This window comes from Peromyscus californicus, unplaced genomic scaffold (genome assembly GCF_007827085.1).
Source record: "Peromyscus californicus insignis strain IS unplaced genomic scaffold, ASM782708v3 Scaffold_4__1_contigs__length_199733344, whole genome shotgun sequence".
Lineage (NCBI taxonomy): Eukaryota > Metazoa > Chordata > Mammalia > Rodentia > Cricetidae > Peromyscus > Peromyscus californicus.
In genome coordinates, this window is record NW_026294562.1 from 57,495,323 (window position 1) to 57,514,380 (window position 19,058).

General features: G+C 53.9%; 1 protein-coding gene across 1 annotated transcript; it reads right to left on the reverse strand.

Annotated features, from left to right (window-relative positions):
• Nucleotides 1-1,632: 1,632 nt before the first annotated feature.
• On the reverse strand, nucleotides 1,633-18,808 carry Tesmin (testis expressed metallothionein like protein). Its single transcript, XM_052713714.1, has 9 exons — nucleotides 18,353-18,808; nucleotides 14,351-14,509; nucleotides 12,604-12,724; nucleotides 10,514-10,587; nucleotides 9,464-9,555; nucleotides 7,669-7,759; nucleotides 5,727-5,864; nucleotides 4,841-5,016; nucleotides 1,633-2,201 (listed from the first exon to the last, which is right to left on the reverse strand). Exons 1-9 carry the CDS (start codon nucleotides 18,734-18,736, stop codon nucleotides 2,009-2,011), a joined length of 1,428 nt encoding a protein of 475 aa, XP_052569674.1. The 5' UTR covers nucleotides 18,737-18,808; the 3' UTR covers nucleotides 1,633-2,008.
• Nucleotides 18,809-19,058: the final 250 nt, after the last annotated feature.

The window sequence follows — 19,058 nt, forward strand, 5'->3', positions numbered from 1 at the left end:
GGTCCTCTGGAAGGGCAGCCCGTGTTCTTAACCACCGAGCCCTCTCTCCAGCTCCTCTCACTCCTCCTCTTCACACTTAACTGACCTGAGCAGGCATCTGGACCCTGAGACTTACACAAGACAGAACACCAGGCCCTGCCCAGTGTCAGGGGGTCTGTGGGCCACATCGTGCTGCCGAAGAATCCCCAGAAGGGTGACGCCTGGGCTGGTCCTCAGCGCCCCAGCCTGAAGCCTGCCCTTGTGGCATCCTTCTAGCCTTGCTCCCTCCTGTCCAGGGCTGTGACATCATGTGCCCCACCCCCAGTCCTCCAGGCTCGCCTCACCTCAGCCCTCCCACATGTCCCTCCTAATGCCTGGCAACGTTGGCACATGGTCCAGGAGTCTGGCAGGGCCACCTTGTCATGCAGCAGCCTTCTCTTCTGGCTCCAGTAGTGGGGGCACCCTAATAAAAAGCTGTTGCTCTAGTTGTGGGGAGCTGACCAGCTCATCAGAGCCTCCTGAGCTCTATGTTCCTGCGAGGCCATTGGTACCAGGCCTCCAGGAGTGTTCCTGTAGCCCTGGCTGCCCAGCATCCGGGTCAGCAGTGAACAGTTGTCTACCCCGTCCCGCTCCCCACACATCATCTTCTGACTTCTCTAGATCTTTCCTTCACGGTGTGTTTGCGCATATATGTCTGTACAAGGGCACATGCGTATGGGCATCAGTCCTCAGGAGCTCCCTTTTTAGCTAGGGTCTCTTCTGCCTGGAGTTTGCCAGTTAGGCTATGCTGGCTGGCCAGTGACCCCAGGGAGCCTCCTGTCTCTGCTTCCCCAGTGCTGGGGTTTAAGTCTGTGTCTGGTTTTGTTTCTTTATATGGCTGCAGTGAGGGTGGGGGGTGTTTGTTTTTAACCCGGATTCTGGGAATGGCCCTCAGGTCCTCATGCTTGTTCAGCACTTTCCTGGCTGGGCCGTCTCCAGTCCTTTCCTTCCTGTCAGCGAGCTCCTGGCTCCCCGAGGCAGCCCGCCTCCTGCCCCTCTCCTGTCTGTGCCTGGTTTCCTAACACTCTCAAAGTGATCAAGTGCAGTGCTGTTAGAGAACACAGACTCATGAGAAGACAAGGTCTCGCTGGAGTCCAGAGTGGCCATTGAGACAAATGTATTTTCAGCTACTAACCTAGGTCCAACTGGGAACCTAGAAGGTTCACTCTCACAACAGAATGCAAACCATGGGCACACTAAGCCACCTCACCTGCTGGGGTCGGCAGGCTGGTCACTAGACTGTTTTGCAGGCCACAGTGCAGCAGTGATTAAGGAGTGAGGCTTGGACAGGAGAGCATTTTCTCAATTCAAGCAGAACTTCACAAGAAACTAGCTCCCACCTGACCCCCTCCCGCACCCTGCTGTCATGGCCTGGCCTGGGAGACCCCTCTGGCCACCTGACCCCCTCCCGCACCCTGCTGTCACGGCCTGGCCTGGGAGACCCCTCTGGCCACCTGACCCCCTCCCGCACCCTGCTGTCATGGCCTGGCCTGGGAGACCCCTCTGGCCACCTGACCCCCTCCTGCACCCTGCTGTCATGGCCTGGCCTGGGAGACCCCTCTGGTCACCTGACCCCCTCCCGCACCCTGCTGTCACGGGCTGGCCTGGGAGACCCCTCTGGCCACCTGACCTGCACAGCCTCGTTCTCGGAGACTTGAAGCAGGCTCATAACAACTTGAATGGGGAAACCACTAAGCGGCTTGAAAAGTGAACACGTAACAACAACCAGAAAGCCACCCTCGTCTTATGTAGGGCGGGGGCGGGGGCCCAGAGAGCCTCCCCAGGGACAGGAGGGCCAGTGTCCACCCCCGGGGCAGTTCTGCCTGCCTGCACTTCAGGGTGCCTTGAGCAGAGGGATGGCTCAGCCCTCATGGCTGGCTGGCCTGGCCATGTTGCAGGGCTTCCTGCTTGTCCCTTGGCACCACCTTCCTAGGTGCAGACTCCCCAAAGCTGAGGCTGGCACAGGCATTCCCCTTTACCAGCTTGCACTCTACTCAATTTTCAGCCCTTTGGACTTGAACTCGATGTGGAGAATCTGTGACAGGCACCTTCCGAATTCCTCCAGGACCATCTGCTCGGCCAAGCTTGGGGAGCAGCGCTCCTGCTCTGCCTCCTCGCCCTGAGCCAGCAGGCAGGCACATGTGGCCTCCACTACTTCCCAGGAGATACAGGAGAAGGTCTGCCTGATGAGAGACACAGCCACTCAGTGCCTTCCCCATTCAGCAGGGCAGTGCCCGATCACTCTAGTTCAAGGATCAATGGCCTCTAGAAGGGACACCTACATCACCTTCCCTTCAAGGCCCAGGAAACATCTCAGAAGATCCTGCATAGGACTGGGTCTTTCAATAGCCTAGCATGGGTGGGGGAGGGGCTCATGAGGCCCCAGCCCTCTCTGAGGAGTGATTGGCAGTTAATAGCTGCTGGAGGAAAAGGGACATTTTCTTCAGGGATGTAGCCACTGGTAAATAGTCCATGTCCCAGTAAATAACCACATCCCCTTCACAGGTGAGAAGCCCTAATTAAACACAAAAAGTTAGTCACACACACACACACACACACACACACACACACACACACACACACACACACGAGGAGGAGGACCAGTTCAGAAGAAGAGGGTCAGCAGGATGGGGTGAGGGAAAAGAGAGCAAGAGGGGGACTATCACAACACATTCTACACATGCATGAAATTCCCCAAACACAATTTTTAAAAAGGAGCATGTCCCTTTCTGCTAATAAAAGGTCTTTGTTTGTGCCAAGCCCACTGGCCCAGGTCTGTGCCCCAGCTTGGGCCAGAGGGAGAGATGCTGTCTTAACACACCAGGAATAAAGAACTAAACAGAAGAAGGTGTGAAGGCCGGCCTTGGGAGAGCAGCCCAGGGACCCTGCTCAGTGTCATGGCTATCGACAGACCTAGAGGCTCATGTGCTTCAGCGGCAAAGGCCCAGGTCACACAGGGCTCGGCCATGGAGGACTTCCAGACCGTCTGCAGCTGCTCTCGGCTCCCTGATAAGTCAGCAGAGGAGAGCTGGCAGTGTGGCAGCCAGCCTGAGGTCTGCAGGACCTTCCTGCAGGGCATTGAGAGCTGCAAAGTGCTGTGTGACTGAGACTCCGCTGTCACACCTGTGGGCATACCATGCGGTCACCTCACCCTGGACACCCTGAAGAGACTTGGCCTGGTCTGCTCTGTTTAGGGCTGGCCATTTCCTCTCTGAGCTCTGGAACAGGGAGACTTACCCAGGCACCTATGAGTGGGGCTCACAGTGACACCCTCAGACAACCTCAGAGGAGGCTGGCCCCAGGAGGAGGAGAGTGTCACGGAGGGTGCAGGCTTGGTGAGAGTACATCTCACGTCTTTAACCAAATAAGCCTGAGTTTGGCTTTGCAGAATGAACAGTTCATTTGTGACACCTGGGTGACCAACTGCATGGCATTTAAAGGAATGTTCTTCCTTTGGTTGGTTAGGTTTTGCAGTGTGTGTGCAGTGTGCACATGTGTGGTGTATGGTGCGTGTGTATAGACGTGTGTAACTGCATGCACATGTGGAGGCCAGAGGTTGACACTGGGTGTCTTCCTTGATCATTTTTACACTTTGTACTTTGAGACAAATACATATCATTGAGTCAGGATCCCCTGTCCTTGCCTCCCACGCATTGGGATTACAGGCACCTGCCACAGCTACCCAGGCTTCACAGTTTGCACAGCAAGGCTTGACCACTGAGTGGTCTCCCCAGAAGGTCCACCCTATTTTTCAGGATAGTCTCTCTCATTGGTTGACCGAGAGCTCACTCACTGGCTTGCCTGGCTAGCCAGTGAGCCCCAGGGATCTTGTCTCCACCCCCAGTACTGGGATTACCAGCACAGGCCATCAAGCCTAACTTTTTATGGGAGCTGGGATTTGAACTCAGGTCCTCATGATTATACAGCAGGCACTTTACGTATAGAGCCACCTTTCCCAACCCATGGAAAGAATTTTTTTTTTTTTTTTTTTTTTTTTTTTTTTTTTTTTGGTTTTTCGAGACAGGGTTTCTTTGTGTAGCTTTGCGCCTCTCCTGGAACTCACTTGGTAGCCCAGGCTGGCCTCGAACTCACAGAGATCCGCCTGCCTCTGCCTCCCGAGTGCTGGGATTAAAGGCGTGCGCCACCACTGCCCGGCTTGGAAAGAATATTTTTAAAGAGGTAAATCAAGTCTAATATGATCAAAGGATGTCTCAGCCTCTGGGAGACTAAGATTAGTGTGGCTTCAGAACTACTCATCGGAAGACATCCAACCACAGTCCCTTCAGCTAAGAGTTCGGCATGTGTCCAAGACACATCTGTGCTGCTGTCCACAGTAAAGAAAGGTCAGGCGTGAGAAAGTGCTTGCCTAGCAAGAGGGAGGTCCTGGGTTCCATCCTTAGCCTAGCAAATGGGCGGGGAGGAGGAAAGAGAAGAGGAAGGGAAGCTAAGCTGGAAGGGAGGGGTAGGACCCAGCATCCATTTGTTCCAGATCGAGCAGGTCTCTGACCTCATTCAGAGACATCAGAATACCACTAGTCCTGCTAACAGTGTGGGCAGAGCCTGTAAGTACAAACAGGGACACACAGACAGGGTAAAGGGAAAGAAAGGGCAAGCTAAGAAGCCGTGCGTGCGTGTGTGCGTGCGTGCGTGCGTGTGTGCGTGTGTGTGTGTGTGTGTGTGTGTGTGTGTGTGTGTGTGTGTACGCCCAGCACAGTGGGCTTCCATCTTCCTGTCCCTCCTGACCTGCACACTCCAGCTAACGCAGATGTGGTCTCTAAACCTCCTTTGGAATCACCCCAGTCTAATTGTTCAGAGCACCTACCTAGTTTTTCTCAGTTTTGGAGGTCCTGAGAACATGGCTGGGGACAGATGGTGGTTGCCCTCAAAATCCCCGGCCTCCATATAGTGGGGTGTGTTCATCAGCATTTTTCGTTCTGGGCTTTCTTCATAGTTTTTGCAAGCAATGCATTTGCAAATCGAAGAACACATGATTTTGGCCTGATGATAGAAAAATGCTTTGTTGAAATCAGGGCTCCCCCCCACAAGCCACCCAGCACTCACATCTGCTTTTGCCCATCTGCTTGATCAGATTAGTCAGATGAATCCCAGAGGCTTCACCAGGGAGAGCATCAGGCATGGCAGTAGTAGTGAATGCTCTCGAGGTGGAGGCTGTAGGATCAGAAATTCAAGGTCACCATCCTTGGTCTGGATTGTGTTCCAGACCAGCCTGAACTATATGAGACCCACCTATAAAAGCAGAATAGTGTCTAGTTTTGTTTCCTGTTGCTGTGATAAAAATACCCTGAACAAAAACAACTGGAAGGAGAAGGGCTTCCTTTCTCCAGCATGGAGAGGTAGTCAAGACGACAGGAGCTGGTCACATGGGATCCACAATCAGGAAGCCAAGAGTGATGAATGCTGCTGCCGCCGCTGCTGCTCAGCTCCCTCTCTCCATGCACACAGTCCAGGACCCGAGCCAGGGAGTGGTGCCACCCACAGTAGGCAGGTCTTTCCTCCCACCTCAAGTTATCCCCACAGGCACACTCAGAGGCCTGTTTCCCAGGTGACTCCAGACTGTCAGATTGACAGCACCTACCATCACACTCGGGAAGGAAGGACAGGGACTGTGAGTCCCTTTTTACATCACAGTAAACATCTAACCACAAAGCCGTTTGGACGTTTGCACTGTTCCAGCAGCTGCCACTTGCCTCATAGCACTCACAGTAGTTCTTCAGGCAGCCTGAGCGCTTACAGTTACACCCTTTGCTGTGTCTCAGCTTCGAAACGCCCAGCCGGCCTTTCCCCATTTTCGGTTGGAAAGCCTCAGGATTTCTATCAAGACATGCCTAAGAGAGAATATGGGAACATCAGGAAATGTGTGGGAGCCAGAAGCAAGGCCCCATGCAAGAGAAGGCCACACAGGGTAGCCACTGAGGTAGCTGGGGCCTCAGGACACTTCTGTGATAAAGCCCTGAGCCCTTTCTCTGCATTTGATAGCTAGGTATGTGCACTGTAGACCAGGGCACTCTCCCAGCATGCCTCGCATCTTTGCTTGAGGCAGGTGAGGCCATGGCATAGAAGAGCTCACACCAACACCCAGCCATCTTTCTGTGCTGCATGGTGTCTCTCATTTCATCCTGCAGGCAAACTTGGGAGCTTAAAGATGTGGGGTCATCAGGTAGACGATGTGTACCAGCTCAGAACAAGGGTGAGGCCAACATGACTCCTTCACTGGAGGGAACCACTGGTCTTTCCCTCTGATGAGAGGCATTCTGTACACCCAGCTGGCAGTTGCTCTATCCCTCCACTGATGGGCTGTGGGCTTATGGCAGGTTTTGTCTATTATGAATGAAGCTGCTGGGAACTTGCTTGGCAAGTCTCTGTGAGGGTTTCCTCTAATTTCCATTGGCTGTGTGTTAAGGTTGGGTGACATCTAGACAAACATGCAGCCGCAGAACGTCTGCTAATCATTTCTCAGAGCAGCTGTATCAAGCCATGTTTCCATCTCTGGCACATGAGAACCCTAAACTCACAGTAACAGATTACACTCACTGCTAAATAAGAAGTGACGATCGACTGCCATAAAACTTGGGGGCATGAAGCTCGGGGCATGAATCTGGGAGGGGGCATGAAGCTTGGAGGCATGAATCTGGGAGGAGGCATGAAGCTTGGGGCATGAATCTGGGGGGGCATGAAGCTCGGGGCATGGATCTGGGGGGGGCATGAAGCTCGGGGCATGGATCTGGGGGGGGCATGAAGCTCGGGGCATGGATCTGGGGGGGGCATGAAGCTCGGGGCATGGATCTGGGGGGGGCATGAAGCTCGGGGCATGAATCTGGGGTGGGCATGAAGCTCGGGGCATGGATCTGGGGGGGGGCATGAAGCTCGGGGCATGGATCTGGGGTGGGCATGAAGCTCGGGGCATGAATCTGGGGGGGGCATGAAGCTCGGGGCATGAATCTGGGGGGGGCATGAAGCTCGGGGCATGAATCTGGGGGGGGCATGAAGCTCGGGGCATGGCCATTTCTTCTTTCTCCTCTGAGCCTGGCCATCTCAGAATTGCTAATAGTTCTAAATGATGTACCTGCAACTCAAGAGGAGGAATGAAATTGTTCTCGGGAAAAACAAACCAGACAGATTCAAGGCTCAGGGTCATTTTGTTCCATTGAACAGGATACCCTCGGGCTTCAGCTGATGGCTCCTGAGGCCCCTGGAAGTGTCTCCCTGGAGAAGTTGCCAGGCCCAGCCTAGCTACCCCTCCCATTCCCTGGTCCTTGGGCCCACAGGAAGGCATGGATGCAGCAGGATCTTGCAGTCAGCCTGCAGCTTCATTGCCCCTTGAGAAAGCCTAGATCCCCTTGCACCTGAAGCTAAAGGAATCAAAGTTTAAAGTCTATGAGGCCCAACCAAGTGCTTCCCACCCACAGGTGATACACTGTACCTCCCTGCACAGCGCTACCCAGAGTTATGAGCCCCGAGCCAAGACAGACTCTGTGCTCTTGAGTCAGAGCCTCCCAGACTCGGCTGTAGCCCCGAAGCGCCCCCAGCTGCTGGGTATCACTGGAGCCCGGGTCACTGCATCCGTCTGGGCTTCTGCCTGAATGGGACTCTGGAGACCATTCACCGGTAAAGCTCTGTCAAGTGCATTACCTTAATGGCTTTGAAGCGCTCGAGCTCATGGCGGAGGTTGGTGCAGCTGCAGCTGTTGCAGAAGTCTCCGCTGGTGAAGCAGTCGCAGTATCTGTGAAGGAAAGGCTCACTGAGTCCTCAGGCACAGGCAGCCTGAGATAAGCACAGGCATACGAGGACAGGTGACCCAGTTTAGGGGCTTCCTCTGGACTTCTCATATGAAAATGAGAATTGGAGGCAGGAGTGTGATGTCTTACGACTAACACAGGAGAAGGACAAACTAGTAAAGGCATTGGTTATAACACAGCAGTCTGCAGATCAGCACCATTTCCCGGAGGACATGCTGTCATCATCTCGCTCCCTGCCCTCTGCTCTCCTCTCATCCCCCTGGCACAGCAGTGAGGGGACTACCAAGCTGCCACTCCCTCTGCTCTCCTCTCATCCTCCTGGCACAGCAGTGAGGGGACTACCAAGCTGCCACCCCTTCTTCCCAGAGTGTGGCTTCTCCTTTTGGGCAGCACTGCTCCCCTCTGCCACCAGCCCTGACCTGTCATGTCAAGTCAAGTTGGCATAGCAACCTCAGTGGCGGCAAGGAGAAGCTGGGCATGGTGCTCTCCCTGGTTTCAGGTTCCTGCACCATGCTCATCTAGGGATTCTTGTACAAGGTACTGGCATCATCTGCCATCAGTCTACTCCCATTGTTACCTGGGGGAACCTCATGGAAGCCACCACTTGAATGTAGTGTTCCTTTGTGTCAGCAAAGCACCTGCTGCCTGTGGTACCTGCCAGCAGCCACTCTAGATCTACATTGCTCCAGGGTGGCTGAGGGCAATGCTTTCTGGGTCATCCTGCCCTGGTGCTTATGAAGAGGTAAGAGTGTTCAAGGACATGCCTGGATGTCCTGTTCCATGTTCCCTCTATAGGCAGCAGACCCTGGAGCTGGAGAGTATAATTTGGGAGCAACAGCTCCGGGGAGAAGTGAAGACACTCTCTGGGGAAGCTCATTCACGCCAAACTGCAAAGAATTCCTTCACCTAAACTCCCCACTGATGAAATCCACAGGAAAAAGCAGCCACAGAACACAATCCAAATGACCCAGTGTCCTAACATGGAGAAGAAGAGGGAGTACAGGCCTGTCACCCCAACTCTCAGGAGAGGGAGGCAGGAGGATCAGGAGTTCAAGGCCAGTCTTTGCTTCATAGCAAGTTTGAAGTCCGTTTGAGCTGCATGAGACCAGGCCTGTCACTTCAAGCACTTGGAGGCAGAGGCAGGTGGATTTCTGTGAGTTCCAGGCCAGCCAGGGCTACAGAGAGACCCTGTCTCAAAACAAAGAAACCCCCTAAAACAAACAAACAAAAAACCCTGCTTTGTAAACTATATACACTCATTTACAAACCAGCCCCCATTTCAGAGTGTGTCCCAAAGAGGAAGAGGCCCTCAGCCCAATGAGAGGCCCCTTCTTGCTCTGTGAAATGATGGGGCAAAGGTCATCCACATAAGCAGCTGCCCCTATGAGACCTGGATCAGTGACTGCCAAGAAGAAACAGTGTGGCACTACCTGAGTACAGGAAAAACCATGACAGAGCTACAAACAGCCAGGGGACCCTGGGACATGCACAGGACAGCAGAGAGTGGAGGAGAAGCCAGGGCCATCACTGATGTACCCACAGGAAGGTCAGTGGCCTTGCTGGGGAGGGGAGATGACCCTGATCTTCCAGCAAAGCTAATTCTACAGTGCAGCAGGAAGTGCATCTTACACACAGCGTCTTGGGTCCTTACATTACAGGCAGTGGCTGCTTCCCATTTTAACCCTTACCCAGCCAGAGCTATTTTGGGTGGCCCCTGCATAGCGGGTCCTGAGGGGAAGGCAGCTCCATTGACAGTCGATGGAAGAGCTCCATTATCAACCTGCATGGAGGCAAAAGCAATAATGGTCTCTTCAGAGTGTGTGTAAAGGGCCAGCAGCAGTCCCTACAGGTGGAGTCACAATCCCATGGCCAGGCCTCATAGCCACAGCAAGCTCACCGACTTGGAGCCTATAGGCTGAGACCACCTTATAGCTTTGGCCAGGGCCAGGCCCAGGGCCCCTGAGTTCAAAGTCTCTGACCATGGGGCTGATGAGAACAGTCAGGGTGGGGTGGGGCCCAGGGCTGCAAGGACAAGATAGGGAGCAGTGTGTACAGCTGTCACTTGGAGGCTGCTGACACTGTCACTGGAGCACTTTGTGTCCACAAACAAGTAGTTAAAAACACAATTAGTCACAAATGTCCACAGACTAGAAGTGTTCCCAAAGTATTAGATTCTCAGAATAACAGAGACCTTAAGTCTCACTGGCAAACACTGTTCATTTATTTTTTAGACTTTGGAGCTGGACTCCATCCCTATACCCATACCTTGCCTACCTGTCCAAAAACACCCCTGGCTGTCAACCTCAGATGGCACCCTCTATTCCTCCCCACACCTTTGCTAGCACATCCCTCCGATCTTGCGCTGTTCAGGTGGAGGGCCAGCCACGGGAACCTAAGGGACTCCTGGCTAACGCTGTGACTGTTGCCCTTTTCCACAGTCTCCAGACCCTCACGGCCCTGTTGCTGGTCTTCTGTCTAGGGGCTGACACAGGTGTGAAGGGACAAATATGATGTTGTTTTTTAAGACGAGGTTCTATGTAACCCTGGCTGGTCTTGAACTTGCTATACAGATGAGGATGACCTTGAACTCCTGATCCTCACATCTCCACTCCCCAACTTCTGAGATTCCAGGCATGTGTCATGAGGCCTGGCTCTCACTAACCTGGAGAACCTCAGAAGTACATGCAGCAAGTACACTGCCAGGAGACGACATCAGTGTCTGGAACGAAAGGACTCACCTGTGTGAAGCGATTTAATTCTGCTGGCGCCGGCAGCAATCTTCCCACTACAGCGGCCATTGGCTTAGGGAGGTCTGTAGGAAAACAACTGACGTGAACTGACAGCAAGCATTGCGAAGTGGGCTCCACGGGCAAGGCCATCTAACATATCCTGATTTAGTCAGTGTCTTTAATTTTTTATTTATGCATCTGTGGGTATGTGTGAGTATATGCAGATGCCCACAGAGGTCAGAAGAGGGTGTCTGATCTCTGAGTGCAGGGTTACAGGCAGTTTGTGAGCCACATGAGCTGGGGCCTCCAGATGAGCAGCAAGTGCTCATGACTGCTAAGCCATCTCTCCTACCCCTTGCTTTCAGACAGGGTCTCAGAGAGCCCGTACTCAGCTCACCATGTATGTGGTCCTTGAGCTCCTGGTCCTCCTGTCTCCACCCTCCAGTGCTGGATTACACACATGCATCACTACCCCTGGGGTTTGTGATTTTTCTATAGACCCTTTTGGGTCATTATAATTTTTTGTGTGTTTTTGAGACAGGGTTTCTCTGTGTAGCTTTGGAACCTTTCCTGGAACTTACTCTGTAGCCCAGGCTGGCCTCCAACTCACAGAGATCCACCTGCCTCTGCCTCCCGAGTGCTGGGATTAAAGAAGTGCGCTGCCGCCACCACCACCCAGCTGGGTTATTGTAATTTTTAAACTTTTATAGTCTTAGCTGTTTTTTTAAATCATAAAGCTGCTGGCCTGAGCATTACAGAGGTCTACTATACTGAAAAAATGTTAACACCCAGCTTCTAACACCATGTGCCAAGGCATCCTTACATGACACAGTGAATTTACTGGACACCTTGAGTCATTTTACACTTTCAATGGAAGCCTAGTGATTTGGATCCTTTTTTTTTTTTTTTTGGTTTTTCGAGACAGGGTTTCTCTGTGGAGCTTTGCACCTTTCCTGGATCTCGCTCTGTAGTCCAGGCTGGCCTCGAACTCACAGAGATCTGCCTGGCTCTGCCTCCCAAGTGCTGGGATTAAAGGCATGCGCCACCACCACCTGATTGGATCCATTTTGGATCCAAACTGTTGGATCCATGACTTTCAACTGATGCATCTCCTTTTCTCTTCATTGCCTAACTTGTTAGGATACCAATGCTTTCTAAGCTCTCTAGATGAAACCACTTGTACTTTGGTCCAAAGGCTCCATCAGGGTATAGCCCCACAGGGCTAGTGTGTCCTCCTCCTCCTCCTCCCTGCAGCCCTCCAGCCTGCATCTACTTCCTGCCCTGGGCCTCTGTATCCTTTCAGTGAGACAGACTGGAGGCCACAGGTGTGCTACAAGCAGCAGGGGAGGGCCTTTGGGGTCATTTGTTGATTAGGGTGTCATGGGAGGAGTTGGCTGGGTGACTATCAGGTCACTCCTGACGATGAAGGCAGAGGATCAGCCTTACTGACCACACGCTGTTTCCATTAAAGCACCAGTAATTTAGAGCACATGTGAGCAGCCCGGCCTCCAGTCATCAGGCAGGCTGATGTTTCAGGTAAGCCACCTCTGCCCTGACTGCAGGAACGAAGCAGGGCCACCCTGAAGAGAGCTGCCACTTGCTAGAAGGCAAGGCAGTGGAAGGAGCCAGACAAGAAGGCTTAATGTGGTCTGGACAGATTAGGCTGTGGTGGTTGATTTTGTTCCATTCTCTGACTTGTATTGTCCAGGTTTGTCCAAAAACTCATTTAATACACTAATGGCCTGTTTTACACTCTCTCTCTCCCTCTCCCCCCACGCGCTGTGTGTGTGTGTGTGTGTGTGTGTGTGTGTGTGTGTGTGTGCATGCACACGTGTGTGCGTGGCTGTGGGGCTATGGTGCTCATGTGTGCACTTGTATGTGGAGGCTAGAGGACAACCTCAGATGCTGTTCTTCATTTTTTCTTTCTTTGAGGCAGGGTCTCTCACTGGGCTGGGTGAGTAGCCTAGGTTGGCCTGCCAGCTACTGAAAACCTCTTTCTAGCCCCTCACATTCTTTGATACAAAGCCTAACAGATTCCTCTGCTGCCCCATCCCTCCCCACCTCCAGTGTGGGCCGGGGCGGCGTTTGTGCTGTGGTACCTGACTGTGGGAAACTGTTCTGGTCGTCATACTGAGGAAGCAGATGGAGCGCTTTGAGCCCCCGCGTGCCACAGTTGTCTATGCAGAGCATCTGGGCACCTCCTTTCAGCTGACAGATCACCTGAAATGACAAGGAGAGGGGGGAGGGACTCCAGTTTGGAGCAGGAACAGAGGAAATCTGAGGACTCCCCCCTGGGGTTTAAGTGGGCGGAGGGAGAAGGTGGGTGTGTTCTCCGTCTTCCTCTACAATAACTGCTGTCCCTAACCTACACCCCATGCATTCCTATGATGTTTCCACACACTCAAGTTGCTCCTGCATCCTCTGAAGGACTACATGCCTGTGGACAGGGGTTCCCTCCTGATGACCTTCAATCCACAGCCTTGTGAACAGGGATTAGGCTGTCTCCTGAACCCCAATTTCCCACTCTGAGACCCTTGGGGGCTGAGCACATCTGTAGAATTAGCTTTAATTTGCTGTGTGTTCTTTCCTGCCACAGAACCAGGCCGCTGTCTAACAGGTGGTTTTATGCCCATTGACTTTATTTCCCCTAAATCCAGTTAGAAAGGTAAAGTCAGTGACTGGAAACTCCTGAGAAACCGTGCTGAGCTTACGGGGTCTGACAAACACTGCCAGACCCCATCTGGGTTCTGACTGCGGATCTTCAGCAAGCCACGGACAGCTGCACATCAGGGCCACCAATCCAGATGCTGGGGGATGCAGCGCCCCGCACACCCAGCTGCTCTAGGGTGTGGTGTGGACACTGGGGCAGGAGCACTCAAACAGGCACAAAGGACCGAGGTCATCTGAATAGCACCCATTGACCTGCTAGAAGAGGAAAAGCGGGCTCCAGGGCAAACGCTCATGTCATCCTGACACTGGAGAGGCCAGCACCCTGCACCGCTGTATTCAGAGGGTGATGCAGCCACGTTCCAGCGTGCACTCGGCTGGGAATGGCTCACACCCCAGGAAGAGATTGCAGGTGCCACCCTACAGTGTAGAGGGAGTCAGAGTCCTTTGTCCTATGGCTTCTCTAAGGTCATGGGAAAGCTCTGCCATCAGAACCTGGGGTTTCATATAAGTCTCGGACACAGAGGCGTATCAGTGTTTGCACCCCAAAGACGGGTTTCACAAGGACATTATTTCCAGTATTTCTGGGGCACAGTCTGCCTTTGATCAGGCCTCATCTGGAGCTGCTGAAGGCTCTGAGGGCGCACTGCGTGTGTAGCCCAAGCTCGGCTGAAGCACTGGTGACTCCCTGATGTCCCCTGAGCAGTTCTAGAAGCACACCACGCAACACCTAGGGCTAAGACAGGCAGAGAAGGGCTGCCTGCAGAGCTGGGGGGAAGGAAATGACATCACACAGGTACACTCCCCACACCCTACACACTAGTGTTGCTGGTAACCTGGAGGCAGGCAGGAAGGCTGCAGAAGGGCAGCCTTGGGCCAGCTAACACTGCAAACCTAGGCTGTCCCTAGTCCCACCTCAGTTCCTAACTCTGGACTCTACATGGACAGTGTGACTTATAGCGACTCCCCTATGGGACACAGTAATGTCCTAATCATTATTTGATTTTCTGAGGTGGGGTGGAGATGAGAATCTTGGGGGTGAAAGGTGAAAGGTGGAGGGCTCAAGTTTACTCTCCACCTTTGTGGATGGACAAGCACTGAACGCGGACTTAGCAGGTGAGTGACAGAGGACAGGGGTCTTTGACAGGCTGAGTGATGTCTTTTTTTCCCCACAGTTACCATGGGGCTGGAGTCTTTCTTCCGGGGGCAGCTGGAAGCTTCCTCCGCCTCCTGGGATGATGGGAACTTGCAGCAGGATTCCTGAGCCAGAGGGGTCTGGAAGGCTGCATCTTCGGGGCTGCTGCCTGGTACACTGCCACCTGCTTCCTTGATCTCAACCTGGAAAAGTAGTGGCCGTGACAGAGTGCACAGGGCCATGTGCTGCAGTGTTAGCACACAGAACACTCAAGTCAAAGCAAAGCGCTGGCCCTCTTCTGCAACCATTTTTCCCTGTGAGAAAGAAAGGGAATATGCCAGCTGAGCAGCCCCAGGACAGAGGCCTCTGAGGACAGTCATCAGTCCCAGGGTGTGGAGAGGACTGCATCAGAAATAAATAAATGGGACCAGGAAGATGGCTTAGTAGGTAAGAGCAGCCTCACAACTCGAGTTTGATCCCCAGGACACACGTGGTAGAGAATCAATTCCTGTAACTTGTCCTTTGACTACCACGTGTGTCCTGTGGCGCTTGCAGCCACACACAAATGAATAAATCTAATTATAAAATAAACAAGACAAAATTACATTTACTAAGAAGCAATGGGATTTAAAAGCTGAAAGGTCTCAACGATCACAAAATTTACGTCAAATTTGAGTGGTCCCAACCTTAGAAGACAAAGCGCAGCTAGATTTTGAGTGACAGCCTTACTCAGACATTTCAAATTTTATGGAAATGCAGAAAACTTACTTTTTGTGTGTGCTTGCTGCCTTGGGAACTCGCCAGAATTAGTTCACTGGAGTCTCACTGACATGACTTCCCTGGACCCACAAACACACAATTGCTGGCCTCTCCATCATCACCAAATATCAGAATCATTTGTTTCATAGCAGAAACCCAGACTCAGTTTCCGAGACTGAACCTAAATGTAGGGACTTGTAGGGAAGGGATTCCCACAGAGAGAGCCAGGTGGGCTGCCTACACCTGGAATCCTAGCCCCTTTGAGCTAGAAGCACAGAGGAGCAGGAGTCTAAGATCACCATATACAGAGCTCAGGGCCAGTCTGGGCTGCAGGAAATGACCTCAAAAAACCAAAACAATCCATGGCCAGACCCCAGGTGGAGCTCCGGGAGTCCAGTTGGCCAGAAAGAGGAGGGATTGTATGAGCGAGAGTTGTCGAGACCATGATTGGAAAAAGCACAGGGACAAATAGCCAAACTAGTGGAAACACATGAACTATGAACCAATAGCTGAGGAGCCTCCAACTGGATCAGGCCCTCTGGATAAGTGAGACAGTCGATTAGCTTGAACTGTTTGGGAGGCCCCCAGGCAGTGGGACCGGGACCTGTTCTTAGTGCATGAGTTGGCTGTTTGGAACCTGAGGCCTATGCAGGGACACTTTGCTCAGCCTGGGTAAAGGGAGGAGGGGACTGGACCTGCCTCGACTGAATCCCAGGCTGAGCTGAATCCCCAGGGGAGTCCTTGCCCTGGAGGAGATGGGAATGGGGGAGGGTTGGGGGGAGGGCAGGGATGAGGCCAGGAGGAGGAAGGACAGGGGAATCCGTGGCTGATATGTAAAATTAAATTAAATTGTAAAATAAATACAAAAAACAAACAAAAGGTCTACAAAAAAGATGTGATTCCCTCTGAATAGTTAATAGAATAGAAACAACAATTCCATCTGTTTAAAGGGTAAAGACACCTCCCATGTCCTATCTTTTTTTTTTTTTTTTTTTTTTAAAGTAATGAGTTAGGACATAGTCTCCAACAGTTCAAAGAGAGACCTGAGAGACGGCTCATCGGTTCAGAGCACTTTTTGCTCTTGTAGAGGACCTGGGTTCAGTTCCCAGCACCCACATGGTGGCTCACAACTGTGGTAACTCCACTTTCAGGGCATCTGGCACTATCTTCTGGCCTCCATGGGCTCTGCATGCACACAGTGTGCCTACACATAGACAAACACATATTTTAAAAAAAATCTTTAAAAATTTTCAAAAAGCTCAGTCTCTGTTTTGTCACTCACTGATCTGTTAACCCTGGATTACACTGAAGGAGACCTTGTCTTCCCCTCTGCTCACTGCCTCCCCTCTTCCCCTCTGGCTCCTCCCCCTCCCCTCTTCCCCTCTGGATCCTCCCCCTCCCCTCTTCCCCTCTGCTCACTGCCTCCCCTCTTCCCCTCTGGCTCCTCCCCCTCCCCTCTTCCCCTCTGCTCACTGCCTCCCCTCTTCCCCTCTGGCTCCTCCCCCTCCCCTCTTCCCCTCTGCTCACTGCCTCCCCTCTTCCCCTCTGGCTCCTCCCCCTCCCCTCTTCCCCTCTGCTCACTGCCTCCCCTCTTCCCCTCTGCTCACTGCCTCCCCTCTTCCCCTCTGCTCACTGCCTCCCCTCTTCCCCTCTGGCTCCTCCCTCTCCCCTCTTCCCCTCTGGCTCCTCCCCCTCCCCTCTTCCCCTCTGGCTCACTGCCTCCCCTCTTCCCCTCTGGCTCACTGCCTCCCCTCTTCCCCTCTGGCTCCTCCCCCTCCCCTCTTCCCCTCTGGCTCCTCCCCCTCCCCTCTTCCCCTCTGGCTCATCCCCCTCCCCTCTGCTCACTGCCTCCCCCCTTCCCCTCTGCTCACTGCCTCCCCTCTTCCCTTCTGGCTCACTGCCTCCCCTCTTCCCCTCTGGCTCCTCCCCCTCCCCTCTGCTCACTGCCTTCCCTCTTCCCCTCTGCTCACTGCCTCCCCTCTTCCCCTCTGCTCACTGCCTCCCCTCTTCCCCTCTGGCTCACTGCCTCCCCTCTTCCCCTCTGGCTCCTCCCCCTCCCCTCTTCCCCTCTGGCTCCTCCCCCTCCCCTCTTCCCCTCTGGCTCATCCCCCTCCCCACTTCCCCTCTGGCTCTTCCCCCTCCCCTCTTCCCCTCTGGCTCACTGCCTCCCCTCTTCCACTCTTAGGGGAGGGAACAGGGCTCAGGACCATCAGACACAAGGTGCCCGGTAAGCTTCCACTAATGGTAAAGGGGGCTGCTGGCATCTGGAACCACTGGACACTCAGGAGCAGGCCTCTGCCTCAGGGTAAGGCTGGGCTAAAGTTCCTGTGGGGAACTTTCAATTAAATTAGGCAGGGAACAGGATTTTTGGACCCTGAGCTCCAGCAGCTGTGACTTATGCTCTACAAAGCCAGGCTCCTGTCATCTCCACAGCAATTCAAAAACTATCCCGTGAGAGCTTACTCTGGACCTGATATACTTGACTGGACGAGGAACCCATTTTCTTTCCCAAGCTGGGTTTTATTGGGGGTTAACACATGTGCTGGGCTTCCTTTAAAGAGCTGATTCCTTCATTTTGGCAAGAAAGCAGAAGGGCTGGGGATGTGGCTCAGTTGGAAGTGCTTGGCTAGCATGAACTGGGTCCTGGGTTTGATCCCCAGCATTGTATAAAGGTGAGTGTAAGCCCAGCACTCAGGAGGTACAGGCAGGAGAATCAGGGGTTCAAGGTCATTCTCAGCTACATAGCAATTTCAAGGAATAGTAGCTGACTGAGAAGTAGCATTCATTCAGACTCCATTACATAGGTTTGAAGAACCATCCCTTATTTTACAGAGGAGGAAAAATCATCAATTAATCAACTCCTCAATAAATTAAAGTCTTTGGTGTGAACAAGTATGTATGAATAAACCCAAACCTATAGGACTAGGCTGAAGACAATCTGCAGAGTACACAAAAGGCCCTGGGCTCCACCCCCCCGCCCCGCCCGGGCGGGGTGGGAACACACAAGTCCAACCGACCAGAAATGAATGATTCCCTGGCCATGTGATGCTAAGCAGGTGTCCAATACAAACACCTACTGTGATGGCAACAGTTATAAACTCTTCTAGTGGGGCACAGCCACCTGCAGGGGGAAAGACCGGACAGGGAAACTGAGGGGTGCTCGAGAGGCACTCTCGCGGGGCGGGGCGGCGCATCGCCCGGACTCCCTGTGAGCCTGCGGTCTGGGACAAGACCCCGGGGTTTGCACGCGGAGACACGGCGCGACGGCGCCCCCTGCCGGCGCTTACTGGGATCACGCGCACTCCTGCGCTCAGCGGCAACAGCGCGGGCCCGCGCGCACCGGGAAGTAACGACGACAGCACGTGCACGCTGTAGGCGGATGGCGGCGCGGCGTCGTCTGGGTTGCGGAGCTCAGGCAGCCCCGGGAAGTCGCCGAGCAGGGCGGCCGGTACCTCGGCGCCCGGCGAGGGGCTGAGCGCGCGCAGCAGCTGTTCCCCCGGCTCGGTGGCGCCCAGGTAGGCGTCGGCCAGCACAGGCAGCTCATCCCGCTCGGCCGCACCCGCCGCGGGGCTCAGCGCCAACCCGTCCGTAAACCCGCGCTCAGGCCCGAACAGCTCGGCGCCCAGCTCGTCTTCGGGGCCCGTCATGGCTCCGAGCAGAGCGTCCTCCATGGTCGTGGGGACCCGAGAACAGCGACCCGACCCGGTCGCCCAGCTGGCCTCGACCCTGAGAGGATGTGCGGACCGTTGACCGTTAGGGACGGGGCGGGGCCAGGGCTGTGGTGGGTGGGGCCTCGGCCAAGCTGACAGCAGCCTGGGTTGTGGTAGGTGGGGCCTGTGGTGGGCGGGGCCTTGCCGTGGAGGGTGGGCTCTGGACCGTGGTGGGCGGGGCCCGAGCATGATGGGCGAGGCCTGGGCTGTGGCTGGTGGGCAGGGCCTGTAGTGCAGCCTTTCTGTGTGCTTGGATGGAGGCTTGGATGGTGGTTGATCCCCG

Excerpts from the sequence above, each read along its gene's own strand:
- Tesmin (XM_052713714.1), bottom strand. The coding sequence starts at position 18,736 with ATGGAGGACGCTCTGCTCGGAGCCATGACGGGCCCCGAAGACGAGCTG. Across the intron at positions 14,510-18,352 it reads CAGGAGTGCGCGTGATCCCA|GTTGAGATCAAGGAAGCAGG; the intron begins GTAAGCGCCGGC and ends CTACTTTTCCAG. Across the intron at positions 5,017-5,726 it reads ACTACTGTGAGTGCTATGAG|GCCAAAATCATGTGTTCTTC; the intron begins GCAAGTGGCAGC and ends TTCTATCATCAG.